This window comes from Rhipicephalus microplus, chromosome 3 (assembly GCF_043290135.1).
Source record: "Rhipicephalus microplus isolate Deutch F79 chromosome 3, USDA_Rmic, whole genome shotgun sequence".
In the NCBI taxonomy this organism is placed as follows: domain Eukaryota; kingdom Metazoa; phylum Arthropoda; class Arachnida; order Ixodida; family Ixodidae; genus Rhipicephalus; species Rhipicephalus microplus.
In genome coordinates, this window is record NC_134702.1 from 166,944,698 (window position 1) to 166,965,503 (window position 20,806).

General features: G+C 44.9%; 1 protein-coding gene across 3 annotated transcripts in view; it reads right to left on the minus strand.

The window, feature by feature from the left end:
* Positions 1-20,806, minus strand: part of LOC142803426 (uncharacterized) — a 107,882-nt gene that overhangs the window by 57,550 nt on the left and 29,526 nt on the right. For all 3 annotated transcript variants that reach the window (XM_075888548.1, XM_075888547.1, XM_075888546.1), the window contains exons 4-6: positions 18,328-18,453; positions 6,089-6,202; positions 4,098-4,190 (exon numbers count right to left, since the gene is read on the minus strand). In XM_075888548.1, the coding sequence (XP_075744663.1) occupies positions 4,098-4,190; positions 6,089-6,202; positions 18,328-18,453 (333 nt within the window). The remainder of the gene's footprint in view (positions 1-4,097; positions 4,191-6,088; positions 6,203-18,327; positions 18,454-20,806) is intronic.

Here is a 20,806-nt window from a genome sequence, read left to right on the forward strand (position 1 = left end):
ATCACAAGCCGTGGCAGAATTGCAGGTAAGGTGTCATGCTGTTAGGCCTCAGTACGCGGGTTTGATTCGCGCCCACTGCAGCCGCGTTTCCATGAGCGATGAATGCAAGGTAACCATGTACATTGTTTTTGCTAGGTGCACATTCCAGCATAGATCGGCGAACAAACTCGTACGTTGATTCACTCGGACTCGAATCAAGCTGTGAGTCTGATGGTGTCACCGATTTGCAGATTCGGAGTAGCCGACGAACTCTGCGCCGCAACACTCCACTCTGGCGGAGGGCAATAAAAATCCGAGAGTAAAATCAATACTTCTGTAGTTGAGAGCAGGGGTCAATAACTTTTTAGGCATAGGACCAAGCTGCATGAAGCTGACAAAGCAAATATGGCAAGTCGGGTAGGCATCTGGGCATGGAGTTTTCTCAAATAACCTAGAAGGGAGCCTGGCGCTGCGATTGTTCAGCGAACATGGGCATGATAGGTAGTACACGATTTTGCCTAGTCTTCGTACTTGCGGGTGGTGAATCACACATGCGGCTTCGTTTATTCTTGATTTCGGTTTTGTTTTGAAAAAAAAAACAAAAACAAAACAAAACAAATTCTTTTCAGTTTCGTGATCGGCTTTGAAATTGTAAGCCTAAAAAATGAGGTGGTGAGGTGCAACCGCTGAACATTTGCTGATTTTTGTTTCGTGAGAAAACAGCTCCAAGCCACACGAACACACGCGGAGCCAGAAGCAGGTCAGAACGAATATTAGACAAATATGTGTTCTACCCATCATTCTCATGCTCGCTGAAGGGCCGTGCGTTGCAGCTCCCATAAACACTGGCGCCAGAGTTCCCTCTAGTATATACTAGAAAACTCTGTGCTCTGCACACAACGACGTTACACAAGCAAAATGTGTGCTCTAGCGCGAGGCATAACCGACGCGAGCGGCGTCTGTTGGCGCAGCCAAAGTTGGCACTCTTTCAAGTCACGGGGCGCTTGCGACCACAAGTCGAATCCGCCGAATTTTACGGAACAAGAACGTTGCTCCGTCGAGTGGATCTCGCGACGGAGCTGCTCCAGATCTGCCAATGGAACACACAGGGAACACTCTCAATCTGATAATGGAATAAACTTGCTCCCATATGGAGCAGGAAAAGTATTACCGTAAGTGCTCGAAACCTGCTAATAGATAACACCATGAGCAAGTCCGGGTGAGTCCAAAGTTGAAGGTACGTTTCTTGAGTGAGTTTGAGTGAGTACCCTATCCTTTGCCAATCTATGGTTCCATCTACTCAATATTGGCATTGATATCAGCTTTAAATTAATAAGGCCTTATACTCTCGTCTATTCAAGCCTATTCCAAAGCGGTTTCATTCGTACACCATATAAATTATTATTTATCAGAGAATTGACCGCACACCACCCCCCAAAATATTCCAGGGAAGTTCCTGATTATTGTTTTATGTTGTCATCTCTCTCAGGAAATTGTACCTAAGTGGTTTGTGAGCACGGATAACACGTATGCGAAGGTACTACATCAAACGGCGCCAAGAGCACTGAATACGTGAGATATTGTTGAAGAACACCTCGAAAAAGGAAGTCAATACTAGGCGAAGGGACTCGTGAGTGCACACATTCTGCCTGATTCAGACCAAGCCCCTAGAGCACCCAAACGTAAGCGGCTGGCTAGATGGATAGATAGATAGATAGATAGATAGATAGATAGATAGATAGATAGATAGATAGATAGATAGATAGATAGATAGATAGATAGATAGATACGCTCAAAGTCATCGAAGTTAGCTAAGAAATGCTTTGCGTTTAGAAAAAATTGGCACATCCCACGTATAAAGGTAATCGCCTATATGCGAAGCACAAACGAGGAAGGTTGATATGTCACTTTAAAATCCGCACAACACTCCAAGACAGAAGTCAATTATGCCATACAGGACTTTCATGACGTAGTTATCACGTTTGGACGTGTAATTTAGTTTAGCCATCTATTCACGTCACCGGATATCAAATTTGGTATATGTGCAGCTAGCGAAACGGCCGTGAGCACGCTATCAGCGTAGCATGTAGTCATGTTTTACATGACGCGAATATCATAATTATTATGTTTGGACTACTCAGATACTTTCGTCGTCCATTCACGTCCCGTAATACCATACTTGTTATAGGTGAAGCTTGCGAAACGGCGGTGAGCGCACGTAACGTGAACGCGCGCACGCTGGATGCATCGACGCTACGCTAGCAAAACGCGAGCACTTTACCTGGCGCTAGGCGCGACCAGCGTCTGTTGGTTAGGCCCGGCGGCAACCATCGCGAAATGCGACATGCTGCATTTTGCGCCGACGACGTTGCCTAGACAGCACCGTGTCTGCGTAGCTTCGTGACGGAAGGACGCCGGGCACGCTCAAATGCGCATGCATCAAGGCAACGCAGCGCGGCGTGCGCCTGCGAGTGTATGCAAGGCAGATCGGCGCCCGGCTTTGCACCGCCGGCGTGACGCGACGAAACAAACGCCGGCGTGCACGCACGCCTGGTCACGTCGAAGTGCATTGGCACCTTGATTGTGGCATGTAGTCATGTTCTTACATGATATGCATCTCATTATTATCATGTTTGCACAAGTCCTATTCTTCACCATCGGTTCACGTGACGTAATACGAATTTCGGCATATGTGAAGCTAGTTAAACGGCCGCGAGCGTGTCATGAGTGTGGCATGTAGTCATGTTGTTACATGACACGCATGCCATGATTATCTTGCTTGGACGTGTGATTTACAGATGACATCCGTTCCCGCCACGTAATATCAAATTTGGTACATCTGAAACTTGCGAAACGGCCGCGAGTGCACCATGAGTGTGGCATGTAGTCATGATGTTACATGACACGCGTCTCATGATTATCATGTTGGCACCAGTCATTACCGTCTTCATCCATTCACGTCACGTAATACCCAATGTAGTATATTCGAAACTATTGCAAGACGGCCGCGAGAACCTTATGACCGTGACATGTTGTCATGCTGTAACATAACACGCACCTCATGATTATGATGTTTGCACCAATCACAAGTTTCGTCATCCATTCACGTACTGTAATATCAAATTTGGTATATGCGACGCGAGCGAAACAGCCATGAGCGCACCATGGGCGTGGCATGTATTCATGTGTTAACATGACACGCAAGTCATGATTTTCATGTTAGAGTCAGTTGCTTGTGTTCGTCATGCAATCATGCCATACCCTACCAGTTTTGCAACATGCCATGTGAACAAAACCACCGCAAAAGCTACAAGACCCTGTTATGTAAATTATGACATTCATGATATACAAGTTCTGATTTTCATGTTATGACTAGTCAGATATGCTCTCCTTACAGTCATGTTATGCGATACCAAGTTTGGTATCGATACCATTATTGAAAAGGCCAGGAGAGCTAAAAGTCGTAGGCGGCTGGATAGATAGATAGATACGCTGAAAGTCACCGAATTTCGCTAAGAAATGCTTCGCATTTAAAAGGGTGGCAGTATCTTTCAAACAGTATAACAAACGGCGCTGTCTCATAGAAGTACATACAGACTGCAGCTGAGTGACGATATTCTATATGGCGCTGTACCACTCTTCTCCGATTGGCTGTTGCATGGGTTGTGTTTGGGTGCGCGAGCAAGAAGTGCCTCCCTTAGTCTCCTGGATTGTCGCCGTACCTGGAGGATTGTCGGTGGGGCATGGACGAAGCAGAGCGGCGAGCACGTTGAAGACGCTTGCATTCAGCTTCCTCGGCTCGCGTCTCGTCGTTGTTACCCACGCGCAGTCTCCGTTCTCGAACGCGATCGGACGCATGGACGCATGTACGGACAGATGAACACACGGACGGATAGACGGACAGGCAGACGGACAGACAGAGACAGACAGACAAACATATGGACAGACGCACCAACAGACAGAAAAACAAAATAATGGATGGACGAACGGACAGATGCACGGAAGGACGGGCGCGTGAACGGACGGATAGAAGCACGGAGGGACGCACGTACGCTTCGCCCCAATCACCATCATTCATTACGGGGATATGCTGCAATTTTTCAACTCTTGCAACTTACCGCACGTGCAGCCTGACATCGGGCAGCCATCCGGCCCCCACGGGGTGTTGGGGTCGCATTTCCTGTCCAGCGGGCACTCCCTCTTGCACGTAACTGCGTGCGCGGTAAAGACTAATGTCCTACGAACGAAAAACAAATAAAAACACCAAGGAAACGGTCGCACACTGGTCTGAAACGCGGGACCCATTCATCTGCCTTCAAGTTGCTTCATTTCTCTTACTGCACCGGTGGCATTGAAACGTGAAATCCAAGGTTAAGTCTATATTGCACGAATGGTTTGGTATACATATGTTAAACCGCTTGATGGCGCCCCACCTAAGCGCATAGACTACCACAAGACTATTCAAACCACCATGTTACATGCGTTTTTGAACAAACTGTCGTTGTAAAAAATGCCACCTAGTTTCTCTCATTCTTGCGTAAATTATTTCGTGCGTACCGCTTCCGTGAAATGCATTTGTTTGACAGCCTACACCTATGTCACCGCTGATGCACGGTTATAAGTGAAGAGAACTATGTGAGAAAGGATTCCTCATAGCTTTCTTGTAATATTTGTCCAAATGCATCTCGTTCACGGCTGATTTTTTTGTTCATCAACCCGCTTACACCAGCACTATCCTAACAACTACCCATAATGCATTTTCACCTGGTCACAAATAGAGCCTATGGAAATGAAGACTCGACACTTTAAATTTGCAGTTGAGTATCACGTACGTCTGAAATTCTCATTTGGCCGGATAACTACTTCCTCCAGCTGTCAGACAGTATAGTTCATGAAAGACTTTTAGCTTGACCATCCGCAATTTGCCGGGATAAAATTGAGGACTATCGGCGGGAAAATATTTTACGGGCGAAAACATTCTTTATACTACAAGCCTTAAGTAATTTTTTTTCGGAAATCTCGCACCTATGACTCGCAACACCCGTAAAAAAGGCTCTTCTATATTTACCTTATTAAAACATTTTGCTACATAGCTATGGCAGGTTTTTGACTTAAACACTTTTGCGCATTTGTGGATTTTTATGGCGCTTCAAACGTCGACACTATGTTCTATATTACGCATTTCTTTCATGGAAAGAAAACATGTCCTACGATGTGATCGTTTCTCCAACTGGACTTTCATCAAGCTTTACTGTAAGCACAAACACTAATTTATGATGCACGTACTTGTAAATAACGTGTAATGCTGTCGAAAATGTTGCAAAGAAACGCATATTTGGTCATGCACTTACCATTGGGGTCGTTCAAGTAAACGTTTAGGAAAGAGCTGCCTCTGCTGATGGATAGTCCTTAATATTTTTATGATAATCGATGATGTTAAAGCACGAAGTTTCGAAATGGTGGCTTTAAATGACCCAAATACAATCTATAGACAACCTGACCCGAGATAGAATAGCGCGTGCACTCGGCAGGCCTGTGTAACGCTTGACTAAAACGGCAATAAATTTTTTTTCGCGCACTACGAATTTTATTCTTTTCATCATGTTATGGATTTGCCATCGAGAAGACACAGTGATCACTACCCACTCCAACTCTCTCAATCGTGACACAGCATGTTCGAACGTTGACGAGTGAACAGCTTAATATGAACATGGTTCTCAATTCTCTTAAGCTTTTCTGTGTTCGCCAGCACAGTCCCCATCAAGCGATGCACTTACGCTAGCCCGCCACACGCTCAGCCAAATTACTGTCGAAATTAAACCCAACATGGTGATAAATACGGGTTCCACGTTAGGTCACCAATATGGTATTAATGTTTAACAGAGCGACTGATAACATTGATACGACAATAAATTCATACTTTACCAGCGCAAGCCTTAAAGGGTGAACACCGGGGAAAATAAACTGCTGATGAACATTCCCTGATTTGACTCTGCCTGTATACCTCAAGGAGTGTCAAGCCCCTGTCTCACTGTAGTCTCGCTCTAGTGGACTTTCCGCCCTGTTTTCCGCCAATCTTGATTTACCAAGTGTAGCATTGTATACTGACTGCATCGACAGGATGGCAGGTAGCATCCATGCTCGTCCATGGGTGAATTGAAGTGGCACACCTGGCCAGTGGCGTTGCACGGATTGCTACAGGTGTGTGCGGCGTTCGGCGAATCTGCGTCAATGGTAATGAAAGGAGAGGGTGGTTAAAATGCGTCATAAGCCAGTTGGCAAACCTTACAGCTTCATTTGAGTGTAAGGCAGTCGGAGTGACTTGATTCATGAGTGGGTTTGCCGACCTACGCATTCGTCCACTCTAGCAGCTTCGAAGTGGCATAGCCACCCACCAGCCTAATATAAGTTATCATTACATTTATTTAGTTATCGGTGCGGTGATCTGGTGCCACATCTTGCCAGGGTGATTGCACATGAAATCGTACTTACATTTCAGCACATACAAGTTCGCAGCGGCATTCTTCGGACATTGACAAGAATTCAACACTCATAACGAACACATTGAAACCTAGAAACATAAATTCATCACCACTTTACCTATGTATAAGGAATCATTTAGTTTCTTGTGCCATTTGCGACACAAGAAACGAAATGTTCAGCTGACAAAACACTTATTAGACCAATAATTGAATACGCCATTGTCTGGGATCCATTCACAATTACAAACATATCAAAAGTTGAAACAAAATCAGCGTTTAGATGTCCATTTTATATTCAATAAATATCGAAGGACAGATTCTCCATCTCAACTGTGTGCGCTAGCGTAGCTACCCACGATTCAAGCTATGACAAAACACGAAAGACTTAAGTATCTTTACCTCATTATAATAACCGTGTTCATATAGGGTCTGCTGAAAATTTCGATATTTTTCATACTGAAACTTCTAGACATCGTCATTCAATCTTTATTTATACACCTGCTGTTTCCACCGTTTGTTTTAAGTATAGCTTTTTCCCAAGAACTATCAATGAATGGAATTCGTTAAGCGATGAAGCCGTTTCAAGCTCATCCATAGATATGTTTTTAAAACACCTAGCACATATCCTCGTTTGTAATTAATATTACTATATTTGTTTCAGCATGCTCTAGTGCAATCAACGATTAAGGTCTTGGTTTCGTTATTCGTTGCGTTTTTTGATGACTTCATTCTTGTCCTTTAATTTGTTACTTCTGACTATATTTGTTAACTATGTTCTGTTCTAGGAAGGATCGCTATTTTTTTATGTACTTTTTCTTCCATTCCTGTAATAGCCCTATGTAAGGACTGACAGTATCCGTAAATAAATAAATAGATAAATATATAGCTGAGAACCGTATATGTTAATATTGGCGCCTCTAAGAAGTTCTACCGTGAGTTATCGCACTGATAAAAAAATGAGGAATGGGCGAGAAAAGGGGCCGAGGGCCACACACTTACAACCACCCTCACCCACCTTTCCTGGTTGTGAATGGTTCTCGTCTGTATTAGGTATGTAGATATTATAAACCCAGCATTTATTGGTACCTCCTTTGATTTAGCGTGGTAAAAGGTATTTTTTTTGTTGAGTTCAAATGCTTGAAAAGCTTTTTCCGCGCATCATAAGCAGTGTGTGCATGCGGAGCAGCAAGAGAAGAGCATCGCTATATGCCGTGGGTCGACGGTATAAGTGATGGAGTCAGCCAGTGTCCGTGCTGTTATCTCTGTTTCCCACAGGTAAATGGCGGCAGTGCCGTTTGGCGCTGCACTTCCACACGGATTCAGGATTAATCTATAAATATGGTCGTCACTGAGTGCGACAGGTTTTTATTCTCAACCCACACACTTTTATTCTCAACCCCAGGTGGTTGAAATCTCCGGAGGTGTCTACTACAGCGTCTATCATATTCATATGGTGGTGTCACACCTGTCCCGTTTATTAGGGAGGCGATCGCCGGGCTAATTCCAAGAGCCGAAGTATCGACTCCCTGAACCGCACCACGAAAGCGTGGACAATTTAGAAGTGGTCCTTTTTGGTGCGCCAGCGGACGCCGGCTGTGGCCCAAAGAACAAGACAGAGCCGAGAGTTGATAAACAAACAAATTATATTCTCAATAATGGCAGATCGAAAATAATACATAAAAATGCACACTCCACAATAGTTACGTACAATACGTCACCAATCAAACAACGTACTACACGGTACAATCAGCCACACTCAAAACTACGGACACAGACAACGATACGCACTACAATGCAGTCGCATGCATTGAACATCCAAGACACTTAAAGACTGAAGAGATAGAAAACCTATCCAGTCCAAAGTTCTTGGAACCAAAGTCTAGATGATACTCTTCCGAGAATCACTCACTCAAAGTCCAGCGTTGTTGTCGTTCCGTAGCTCTCGAAGTTTCTCTTCCAGGAAACTTTGCCGGAGTTTCTCTTCCAGGAAAACTCCCGTCTTCAATAGGCCACTCTTCAAACTTCAACTTCTTCGCCGGAAATCCGTCGGCTTCACACACGCAGCTGTTGCCCGCGTCTTCGCTCGATAGCGGTAAACCCACGCTCTTGCCTGTAGCTCGAGCCGTCCCTACGGACCAAAAACTTCGCCGACTACACGGCGGAATCTCTACGCACTCTGGCGCTCACTTCCGTCTCCTCCTGTTCTGTCACTACGGGCAGAACCTTCGCCGACTACACGGCGGAATTCCTACGCGCTCCGGCGCTAACTTTCCGTCTTCTCCTGATTTCTCGTCTCGGCCGCTCGATTAAATACTTTCCGCGCCACCTTCCAGAACGGTCTTCTCCTTTCGTCGGCGCGATGCGCAGCGAAGGCTGGGGAGAGGCACGAGACGGTTCGACTGCCCTCTCCGGAGGATGATTCACTCGGTCTGACCCCTCCTCCTTCGTTCTAGAAAAATCGCGGCCTTGCTGGGCCGCCGATGTGGGGTGAGGAGGATCGTCTGCGAAGCCGTGCTTCTGCGGGGAGAGCGCGCGCCCGGGAACCCTGGATGTTTGCTTTCTTTTTTTTTCTTTTTTTTACCTCGCGGCGTTTCTGCCGCCCGTTGTCGCAAGGATTTGGCGGCGCGCTCTTTTTTAGCGCTCGTTCTGTGACTTTGCTCCCCACTTTAAGAATATTATCTCATAATATTCAAAACCACACAAACGAGCGCGAACAGTCACCACACATTCTCACAGACTGTAACACAATCCATCGCTCATGACACTTCACATTCACAATATATCACTCAATACAATCGTACATTGTAGTTCAATTCCACAACACATGAAATATAGCCACAGGTACATGCCTACAACACTTCATCACACATTCTAAACAATACAAACGTACAAAGTTCTGTCTATCCAACAATTATACAACACTATACATCACACCATCGCACAGAACACTGACTCACTCGACATACACTTGAGACACAGGATAACAAGAACATTAACACAACATATGTCACTCAGTCCTGCCAAACACATTCTGATTCCACCTCAGCACCTATCCCGTGTGTTTCGAGCTGCGCTTGCGTCCCTTCTTGCGGTGCTCGCTCGATCTATTCTTGTGTTTCCACGTTCTTTTTCGGCGAGCCCTTTCCCACGACGATATCTGAGGCGTCGTCTCAGCCATCGTTGTCTCTTCCGACACCGTTAACGCGTCATTACATTCGACGGGTCCTGTCTGTTTATTTACCCGCTTGATAATGCCTCTACATTTTTCCCGGCTGGCCAACTCCGTCTCCTTTACACTGTCGGTCGGTTGAAGTCGTGCCGACGTAAGTCCGGTTGCTCGGCCCGTGAACTTATTTGACACGATCGTCTTCTCTTTCGCTGTCTCTTGCGCCGCGGCTTCGCCTTGGGCTCTAGTGAGATCCGTCACGGGATGTTCCTCCACTGTATCTCGCGGCCGCTGTGTTGGCGAGGGCTCTATCTTCGGGTCTTCTCCCAAACATTCTGGATCATTTGGCCCTCGCGCCCCGTCGATGTTTCCGATGACAAGGTCATACAGGGGGGTCGTCATGCATAAAGCAGTAACCTTCCCGCTGAAGTACGGGGTTTCAACCTCAATTTCTGCTTCGGGAAGCATCCGAACCGTACGGTCAATTAGGCAAACCGGTTTCGTTCTGCCTGTCAACTCACTTTCCCGTACCAAATTTCTCCGCACGATAACCGTGGAGCTACCGGTGTCTCTTAGAACCGTAATCTTCTTGCCCGCAACCTCTCCAGGCAGCGTTGGCATTCCTTTCGTAACACCGGTTGGCTGTTTTGACATTACAGCACCCACAATAGGAATTTTCTCCCCATTCTTCAACTCTACGAATCCATCAGTGACGGCATTATTATCAGATTTCGGTGCCGCTTGCACACAGGATACCTGGTGAGTTTGACTCACTCCGTTCCGACATGCATCTGCTTTGTGCCCAGTCTGACCACACTTAAAACATTTTACAACCGTAGGGCTCGTAAAGATCGTTCGACAGTTTTTCGCGCGATGACCCACTCGGTTGCACAGAAAACATCGCGGAATGCTCTCTGGTGCACGCTTCTTTTCTTCGGGAGCCAATTTCTTCGAATCATCGGGACAATCCTTCTTGACTTTGGCCAAATTAGTGCCACCTTGCGCTTCCAAGAATTGATCAGCCAATTCAAGCATTCCTTCAAGTGACTCAGCCTTCCTCTCTTTCAAGTAAAGCGACAGGCTTGGGTGGCTACTAGTAAGAAAGTGTTCTCTAATTAGCAGGTCTCTAAGCTCATCGTACTCCTGTGCTGTCCCTGAAAGTTCAATCCATCTGTCGAAATAATGGCAAAGTCGGGCGGCATACTGCGTAGCCGTCTCCCCATCAGCTGGCTTTCCTGTCCGAAATCTGTCCCGGAATCCTTCCACGGTAAATCTAAATCGCTTCAGCAAAGCAGCTTTCACCCTTGCATAGTTGGCTGCATCAGTCGGCGTCAGCCTGCCGTACACACTGAGCGCTTCACCACTCAAGCAAGTACTCAAAGCAGTTGCCCATTGATGTTCCGGCCAATTCTGGCTCCTCGCAATCGTCTCAAATCTGTGGAGGTACGCGTCTAGGTCGTCCTTCCTTTCATCAAATGCTACGAGCAGCTTGCTTGGGTTCAAGCGGAATCCGTGGCCCTCTCGTTCGCTGCTTTCAACTCTAGCTTGGACGGGAGTTTCACTTCGCTGTTGCAAACGGAGCCGCTCGAGTTCCATCTCGTGCTGCCGCTGCCGCTCCCTTTCCTCTCTTTCTTCTTTCAGCTGGCGCTCCCTCGCTTCTCTTTCTTCCCTCGCCCTTTCGGCTGCCAACTTCTCTCTCTCCACCGCCTCTTTCTCCTTCTGGCTTACCCACTTCCGTAGTTCGGCGCCAGAAAGACCCATCTTCTCGCCAAGAGCAACTAACTTTTCGAGATCCATGGTGTCTCGCAACTCTCAAATAAAACCTTGCCGCGTGCAAAAAGTATCTGCCTAAATCAGTCTATCGGAACACTCCCCTGCACTCGTTAACGAGAACACTGAACAACACACAAAATCGTTCCGATAGCACGATCAACAACTCGAGGCTCTTTCTCACTACTTTGGACACACTGTGCACCAAAAGGTCCTGTCTCGCGGACGCCAGATTAATTGTCACACCTGTCCCGTTTATTAGGGAGGCGATCGCCGGGCTAATTCCAAGAGCCGAAGTATCGACTCCCCGAACCGCACCACGAAAGCGTGGACAATTTAGAAGTGGTCCTTTTTGGTGCGCCAGCGGACGCCGGCTGTGGCCCAAAGAACAAGACAGAGCCGAGAGTTGATAAACAAACAAATTATATTCTCAATAATGGCAGATCGAAAATAATACATAAAAATGCACACTCCACAATAGTTACATACAATACGTCACCAATCAAACAACGTACTACACGGTACAATCAGCCACACTCAAAACTGCGGACACAGACAACGATACGCACTACAATGCAGTCACATGCATTGAACATTCAAGACACTTAAAGACTAAAGAGATAGAAAACCTATCCAGTCCAAAGTTCTTGGAACCAAAGTCTAGATGATACTCTTCCGAGAATCACTCACTCAAAGTCCAGCGTTGTTGTCGTTCCGTAGCTCTCGAAGTTTCTCTTCCAGGAATCCTCGCCGGAGTTTCTCTTCCAGGAAAACTTCCGTCTTCAATAGGCCACTCTTCAAACTTCAACTTCTTCGCCGGAAATCCGTCGGCTTCACACACGCAGCTGTTGCCCGCGTCTTCGCTGGATAGCGGTAAACCCACGCTCTTGCCTGTAGCTCGAGCCGTCCCTACGGACCAAAAACTTCGCCGACTACACGGCGGAATCTCTACGCACTCTGGCGCTCACTTCCGTCTCCTCCTGTTCTGTCACTACGGGCAGAACCTTCGCCGACTACACGGCGGAATTCCTGCGCGCTCCGGCGCTAACTTTCCGTCTTCTCCTGATTTCTCGTCTCGGCCGCTCGATTAAATACTTTCCGCGCCACCTTCCAGAACGTTCTTCTCCTTTCGTCGGCGCGATGCGCAGCGAAGGCTGGGGAGAGGCACGAGACGGTTCGACTGCCCTCTCCGGAGGATGATTCACTCGGTCTGACCCCGCCTCCTTCGTTCTAGAAAAATCGCGGCCTTGCTGGGCCGCCGATGTGGGGTGAGGAGGATCGTCTGCGAAGCCGTGCTTTTGCGGGGAGAGCGCGCGCCCGGGAGCCCTGGATGTTTGCTTTCTTTTTTTTTTCTTTTTTTTACCTCGCGGCGTTTCTGCCGCCCGTTGTCGCAAGGATTTGGCGGCGCGCTCTTTTTTAGCGCTCGTTCTGTGACAGGTGGTTTCAGGACGTTAAACCTCAAATATAATCAAAACAAAACCGATGATATATCCAAGAATAAAGCACAGATTAATGCAGAGATTTGTTCTAGCGTTGTACTGCTTTGGAACATATTGTTTGGAAGTTTCGAAAACTTGAGTTTGCACGATGGGAGGCGTTATAATCATTTAGCTTATTGCTAAAGTAGATAATTAGATTAACATGAAAAGGACTCAAAGCAACATCTCGTTGATGCGTGGCAAAATAATGATTGCCGGTTCTGTTTGGAAAAGCTCATAGGAATGAAGCTGTAACGTGCCAGAGTCCCGCATTTTTTTCTTCCTGTATAAACAACGAAACGCGATTGATTAATTTGAACGTAAAACCACTTATGACTTGAGCAAAATGCAGCGAATGTTTTACATATGTGAACCTCATAAAATCGCAAAGAAACCTGGGAAACTATTATGAATCTACACGACACCGAAAGCTACCTATGGTGGTCATAAGAAAGAAGAAAGAAATTAGAGAATGACAATGATTTTAAATAGAAAACAAAACGCTAATTTTATAATGCCAAACAATTGCCGAACCTGACTCCTTATGTCATTCTCAGCAGACCTATCTTTATGTTTGTATACAAAAGAAAGAATACAGCGTCGGCTGAACAAAAATGTTCGTTGCAAATTTGACCCATAAATTTTGTCGGATGCAGACTACGTCAACTAGATGTCAGCCATACTATTTTGAATGACTTGTACAACCTGTAATCATTGTGCAATATTTTATTTATTTATTTGATACTGTCAACCCCGTGTTTGGGGTCATTACAGGTAGTGTGTCACAAATTACATAACTTTCGCACGAAAAAGACACATTCAAAAGCACATATAAATACGAGATGAATAACCAACAGAAAAATAAGAAACAAACAACAGTGACGACACCCGCAAAAATTAACGAATAAATGCTCACAATAGAATCACTACAAAGAAAACTGTCTAATGCATTTTCAAAATTAACTGACGTTGTTTGTTGCACAACCGCATTGGGTAAACTATTCTACATATCTATTGTGTCTGGGAAAAAGGAGTGGCGGAAAGCTTTCGTGCGTGTGAAATAGCGTTGACTCGCTATGCTATTAATAAGACAATCACATCGCCTTCCAGGGGGCTGAAGATGTAAATCCTTATTTATTTTTGTTCGCCCGCTTATATTCTTAAAAAGAAATTTGAGGCGATGTTTGCACCTGTGATATTCCAAAGGCTCAAGCTCACAGGACTTTAACAAAGCTGTGACTGAGTGCGTGCGTCGGTATCTACCACATATGAAACGTACTGCTAACTTTTTTATTCTATCCATTTTTATCCACAACACCTTCTGGTGAGGCGACCACACAATACTTGCGTACTCTAAGACAGGGCGTATGAATGTTTTGTAAGCAGTCAGCTTTACATCTGGTGTAGCATGTTCCAGTTTTTTTTTTTTGGAAATACAGCTTTTGTGTGCCTTAGAACAGATGTTATCGTTATGCGATTGCCATTTCAATGTGTGCATAATACTAACTCCTCGGTATTTGAAACAAGCGGCATTATTTAAACGGTGACTTCCAATGTCATTCATGTATGACAAATCCCCACCCACTAAAGAGAATATGCGTAAATGTCGTCTTGCTATAGTTTATTTCCATGTCCCATATTATGGACCACTTATCTAATGCCTGTAAGCGCCTGTTCAGAATAATTTGGTCTCCTTCGCAAGTAACTGGGAAATAAATCAAGCAGTCATCTGCAAAAAGTTTCATTTTAATATGAGCCTCAAATATTGGACATAAATCATTGACAAACATCAGAAAAAAGTTGGTCCTAAAACAGATCCTTGGGGAACGCCTGAGTACACGGCCAGTGGTCTTGAAGTGTAATTCTCAATTTTTACAGCCTGTTGACGTGTGGATAAATAGGCCCCTATCCATTTTAACACTTTTTCGCTTATTCCTAATCTTTCAAGCTTGAAAAGTAATTTACGATGAGAGACCTTATCAAAGGCTTTCCTAAAATCGACACAAGTTACATCAGACTGCAGAAGGGCATCGCTGTTTTTATTAAAATTATGGAGCGTTTCAGCTAATTGTGTCACAGTAAAAAAGACCATTTCGAAACCCATGTTGGCTTGCGCATGGTAACTGGCTAGAATCAAGAAAACTAAGAATATGTTTTGGTATTAGATGTTCCAGAACTTTACAGCAAACCGACGATAAAAAAACTCCCAAGCATTTCCCCGAGGGTGAACATGGTTAAGTGTGAATACACGTGGTGATGCTATGAGGGGTATTTATTAAGTCGCACTATTATATTTATTAATCACATTATGGTGCCTTTATGGTGTAATGGTTCCTGGGAATCGCAATTTGATCACATGGGGGAGTTTACGCTAACTCACTGGCGATTGCCAACGGATTTTAACTTTACTCCCCCTTACGACCCGCTCTCGACGGGAGACTGAGAGAGAAGGTGGGCGTGCGAGAGAGAGGGGAGCGCGCGCAGCTGCAGCGAGCGAGCAGAGCGGAGGAGCGAGTGAAGGGGGAGGGGGTATAAGGCGCGTTACTGACACCGATATCAGCGTCGCGTCCGTGGCTTATTCGGTAGAGCGTCGCACTGCGGCCCGCCAAGTCCTCTTTCTTTTAAAGATAGAGAGAAAACTGCGGACGCCGCCGACGGTGGTGGGTGGTTTGGGGTCGCTTATAAAGTGTATTCACACTTAAAACAGCGATGCGCTTCTGCAGTCTGATGTAATTTGTGTCGATTTTAGGAAAGTCTTTGATAAGGTCTCTAACTGTAAATTACTTTTCGAGGATACGGGCCGGTATTTGTTTACTAACGAACGGTTACCGTTTTGAAAATCGGAAATACAACTGCATTGCGCCAGTCTTGTGGAAGTGATCGCGTCTCAACCGATTTCACAAATATTATTTCTAAATAAAACGAGACCCATTATGCGTATCTCTTGAAAAACTCTGTTGGTAGGTTATCCGGACCACTTCCTTTCTTCACATCTAGCACAAGCAGTAACTGAAAAACACCTTCGTGGTTGATAATAACAGTTTTCATTGCGGTTGTTGCATTGTTGCTGATGGATGCCCCTATCTTATCATCCTGGTCTATTGTGAAAACAGATTGAAAGAAGCAATTAAAAGTATTGGCTAAGTGTTCAACTTTTGTCAGGATACAACCCTCATGTTCATTCTGCTCAATTCTTTCCTTTCTGTCACTGAAGTAACGCTAGAATTTGGATGGCGAACATTCAAGGAAGTTCATAAGCGTTTGGCCAACGAACGTTTCTTTTTTTTGGAATTCACAGGGGCTTCTTTTAGCTTGATTTTTATAGCTGCAACTTTCGTCGCTCTTCTTTTTATTTTTTCTTAATCTCTTAATTTGCCGTTTCGTATGTATAATGCTTCGTGTTATCCAGGGATTTCATTTACAAGTTTTTTTTAATACGAGTAGAGACAAAGCGATCAACGCAAGTTCCGACGTTGGGCTAAATCTCTCCCACAATTATTCCACAGATTTGAAATGTGATTCTCGCTCGAAATCATTAAAGTGGTGCTCAAAAAATCTATGATGGAAGTGTCATCGGCCTTTTAAAGTCCTTCACCTCTACAGGAAGGAACGACTTCTCTAAACTGCATGCACAAGTTTTAATGGCTAAAGACAACATTTTGTGGTCGGACAAGCGATCTAAAATATTTAAACCATGTTAAATAAAACATGTCTGTTATGTTTTGGAACAAGAACACGATGCCTAATAATGACTTCGACGAACCTGTAATCCTCGTTGGTATAAGCACAATTTGTTCCAGGCCATGGCAGACTTGAATTTGCAAAAGTTTTTCGCATCTAATTGTTTCAGTCTCACCCGGCAAAACATTTTGCCAGTCAATGTGTGGCAAGTTGAAGTCTCCAGCCATTATCAAACTCGTGCTCCCGTTAACATGGTCACACTAAAAATAACTTAACAAATCCAGAAACTGAGGCTCACGCACAGGTGGTCTGTATACTGAGCCAATAATGTGCACTCTGTTGTTGAATGTAATCTCACACCATACAGTTTTGCGAACATCACTATCAATCATGCAAGTTGGGATGGAACTTTTAACAATGATAGCAGCACCGCCGCCTCGTGAATCTCTGCCCCATCTGAAAAACTTGTACCCTGGAGGAATAATGCAATCATTGCGTATTTCATCGCGTAGCCATGTTTCTGTTAGTAATAGAACATGGAGACTATGTGCCAATAAAAGATATTCTGATTCTGTAACTTTATTTACGATGCTAAGATGAATTTGGAGAAGAATTCTTAGCTATGATTGAGATTGATTTTTTAGACTACCAGTAGAGCTGTCCGAGTCAAAGGATTCATGTCGGTCATGCGCACTCGATACTGGCGTCGCTTGCATTCTGCTATCATTCTTATCACTCCAGTATTGAAAAAGATGGCGTTAATTTTTTTCGAAGATCCCATACAAACACGCGCCCGTTTATCTTCAGTCTATCATGCACCATTGAGACACTCGCTCCCTTAGCTCGGACTGGCGCTGAACTTTCCCATCGTTTCTTTCTTAGTTCGACTGTTTCTTTTGAGTAATCATTACTGATACTGAAAGAAGTACCCTTTATTTTTTTTGGAATTACGCATTACTTTCTCCTTCTCACGGTAATCCATGAAATTCATAATTGGTGCTCTTGCTTTGCTTTGTCTTTGTTTACTTAAACTCATGCAAAAAATTCATTGGAGCAATGCGTGCGCCTGCCAACAACTTTCTCTTACAAAAACTATTACGACAGTTTATTTCGTTAACCTAAGTATTGGTATAGTTTTTATAACATTATCTTTCATTAAAAGTTTTGTTTATCTTCCAGATTTGCTTGAAGCAAGACGTCGTGCGCAGCCTGCATCTACTATTACATGCATGTTGGAGAAGCCTTCGTTTCGGGGCAGAACATTTTGCTTTGTTTTTATATGAGTGCATCGAAAAAAAAAGAACGGACCACCACATCTAAATTATAGTTTTTTGTCCGTCGTATAGGAGGAACTTCTCATTGCCACGACTGGGCATTCAAACAAAGAAGGTAATTTAGGGTTTGTACTCATGCTACTACTTACCACTGCGTTAGCAGTTACTGCTGCACAATATTCCCTGCATATCACTTGACGTGCGTATGGACAGAAAGAGGCTTTCATTGAACCAAGTAAAGGCAATGACTGTCAATAATAATCACTAGATAGTCTTTACCGCAGCATTTTAAAACTGCCAATTTTTACTTCAGTGAAGTCTGGAGTCTTTACTGAAACTGCAAATGCGTTGAATTAAAAAGCCAACAATTCAGTGACACGATCCTTAGGACTACGGTCTTGAAACTCACTGGCACTCAATACGTGTGAACGAAAACATGACCAAAAGAGCTTCACTACCAATGTTAGGGGAGCTCGCTCGCTGAACCACATACGTACAGCAGTGACAGTCTTGCACGAAGCACCCATTGGCATCTTTCCTGGAATCCGGGTGACACACCTTGCCGGCCCCCATGCACGGATTGGTGCACTTGCTTCCTGCGCTCGTACTCTCCATCGCTGGCTCTGGGAACGACAGTGACCACAGCGCACTCCACATTTTCAATAAAATGTTCAACTAGAATGCAGCAACTGAATATTGAACAGTGATGTTCAAAACTCATTCCCATGCTACAATAGACCTGCGAGAACGGTACTCGCAAGTACTCTTTTGCTCCTACCAGAAAGCACTGCGTATTACCGAGCAAACCTCTTTTTTATCCCTCAGTTCACCTATTCTTTCACTGTTGCTTCAGGTGCTTCGTAAGCAAAACAAAAAAAAAAGTCACAGCTTTGCCGCAAAGGCGAAGCAATGAACGCGATAGCAACAAACTGGAAGGTCACGCGCAGAATGGCAAGCAGATCAAAACATTCCCGCGTTGCTTACGCCCAAATAACACACAAAACGAACTCACTGCTACAGATGAACACGAATAAGCGTCTCAGTTGTTCCTTCTCTGTGTCTGAAAAGACCGCCATTTTCACAAACGGAGACTGTGCAACGATCACAGTGACCTTTGCGCGCCCGGTAACTACAACAAAAGTGTTCTGGTGAAATCCCAAGGCCAGCCAAGACGTACAATTACCCCACTGCGAGTTAAGCACGCGCATGAGGTCCACCCTGCCCCCTCTCCAAGGGGCGAATTTCGCGTGGGAAACGAAAGCACGCGCCACCGTGTCGTGACGATGTGGCAACGCGCGCTCATTGTGCCATCTTGGTGGTAATTCTGAAAACATGATAGTTCCTTCCGAGATGGTAAATGATACACATAAATAGCTTGCTGTTCAACGTTCAAAGAGGTGCTACTCCGTGGCTCAGTGCCTGACGCCTCACATTAACAATTCAGAGGTGCCACGCTCGATTCTGTGCGCCGGAGTCTTTTCCTGGATTTTTTTCTCGATTTCTTGTGTTTTCATATATATAAATACGTATAAGTGTACCATGAGTGACGGCGACGCCGACGCCGGTGACAAAATCCAGCCGAGACTGTTCATATAATTGCTATCGCAATAAAATGAAGGCAACATTCGCAAACAAACACATCTTTTGATTTGCTTACGGTTTTATGCACTTAAAGCGCTTTGAAGACACAATAATGATAGGTAAGGTGACAGATTAGCCAGGTTTAAGAATACAGGCCGATTATTGAGTCAATTGCCAGAGTACTGGGCAGAGTGTACGGAGCATTGAGTAGAATGTAGAAAGTAGAATCTACTGAGTGCATTGAAATGAGTATAGTAATAGCAGGTTACCTAGATGGGGAAACAATTTGACATCTCTGCATTAGCAGTGCCGCACTACGTTAAGGTATTTATCTGCGTCCACAATTTCACCATACATTTCATGTTCGATGGGAGTTGTAGCAAGCCAATGTTGCAGTAAATTAAGCTGAAGTCTACTTCCAGAAATATAGTCAGCACGCCGGCTATCAAGCTGCTTCATAGCACTCTACAAGTAAATGAAAACTGTGTTTTTCAATCGTTCACAACTCTTTCTAGTTGCATTTATCTTTTCGTATAGTAAGTGCAAGATTCTAACTGCCACCGAGGCACCATGGTGTCCGTAGGCTCCTGCAGTATGACCAATGTACTCTGGCGGCCGCGATTCTCTTTTACAGCTACCTGTAACCTGAACGTACAGCTGCGTGTTCGTAGCCTGATGCCGAACAGATCGAACAAAGGATTGCAGCAGATGGAGCCTATACAGTGACAAAAAGATACCGCACACCCGGCGAGGCTAGACAAGAGCAACGGAGATAAAAACGGTGCGTGGACTTTCCACCTGTACAGGTGGAAAGTCGTTAGTTTTAACATTACAGAGCTCTTTTTTTAGGAAACTTTTTAAAGCAGCACTCATTCGTCCTTAGTAGTCGTAGTCGTAGTCATAGTGTGTAACCAGTCTTACGTTTAGACGTGCAAGGTGGTGCCGGTGAACGTTTCTCGTGTGCGTTGCTGAACAATAAAAAATTCGCAGCGTGCGCGTCAACTAAAAGCCGAGTTCTCCTGTCTCTCGTTCCCCATTAGCAGCCATTTGAATGTAAATTGAGCACTATCTGACAAGAAAGGGTTGCTACGTTATACTCGCTGGGTGTAACCTCCTTGGCTTTAGAAAGGTTTAGCGAGCGTTGGGCCGCAGTCCCATGAATACAGAGAACTGGTATATACCATGAACTCGAGGTGGTTAAATGTGGGAAGTAGACACGAAGTGCAAGCCGTAAGAAAGTGTGCGTGTGCCTCCTCTCGTTCAGTCCTTGGAATTTCCGCTGTATAATGGTGCTTTCATATGAGGAATATATGATGAAAAGATGCGAGATGATAGTACATGGAGTGTTGAATAGGTGGACGAACGGACACTCAGACAGATGCATATACGGACGCA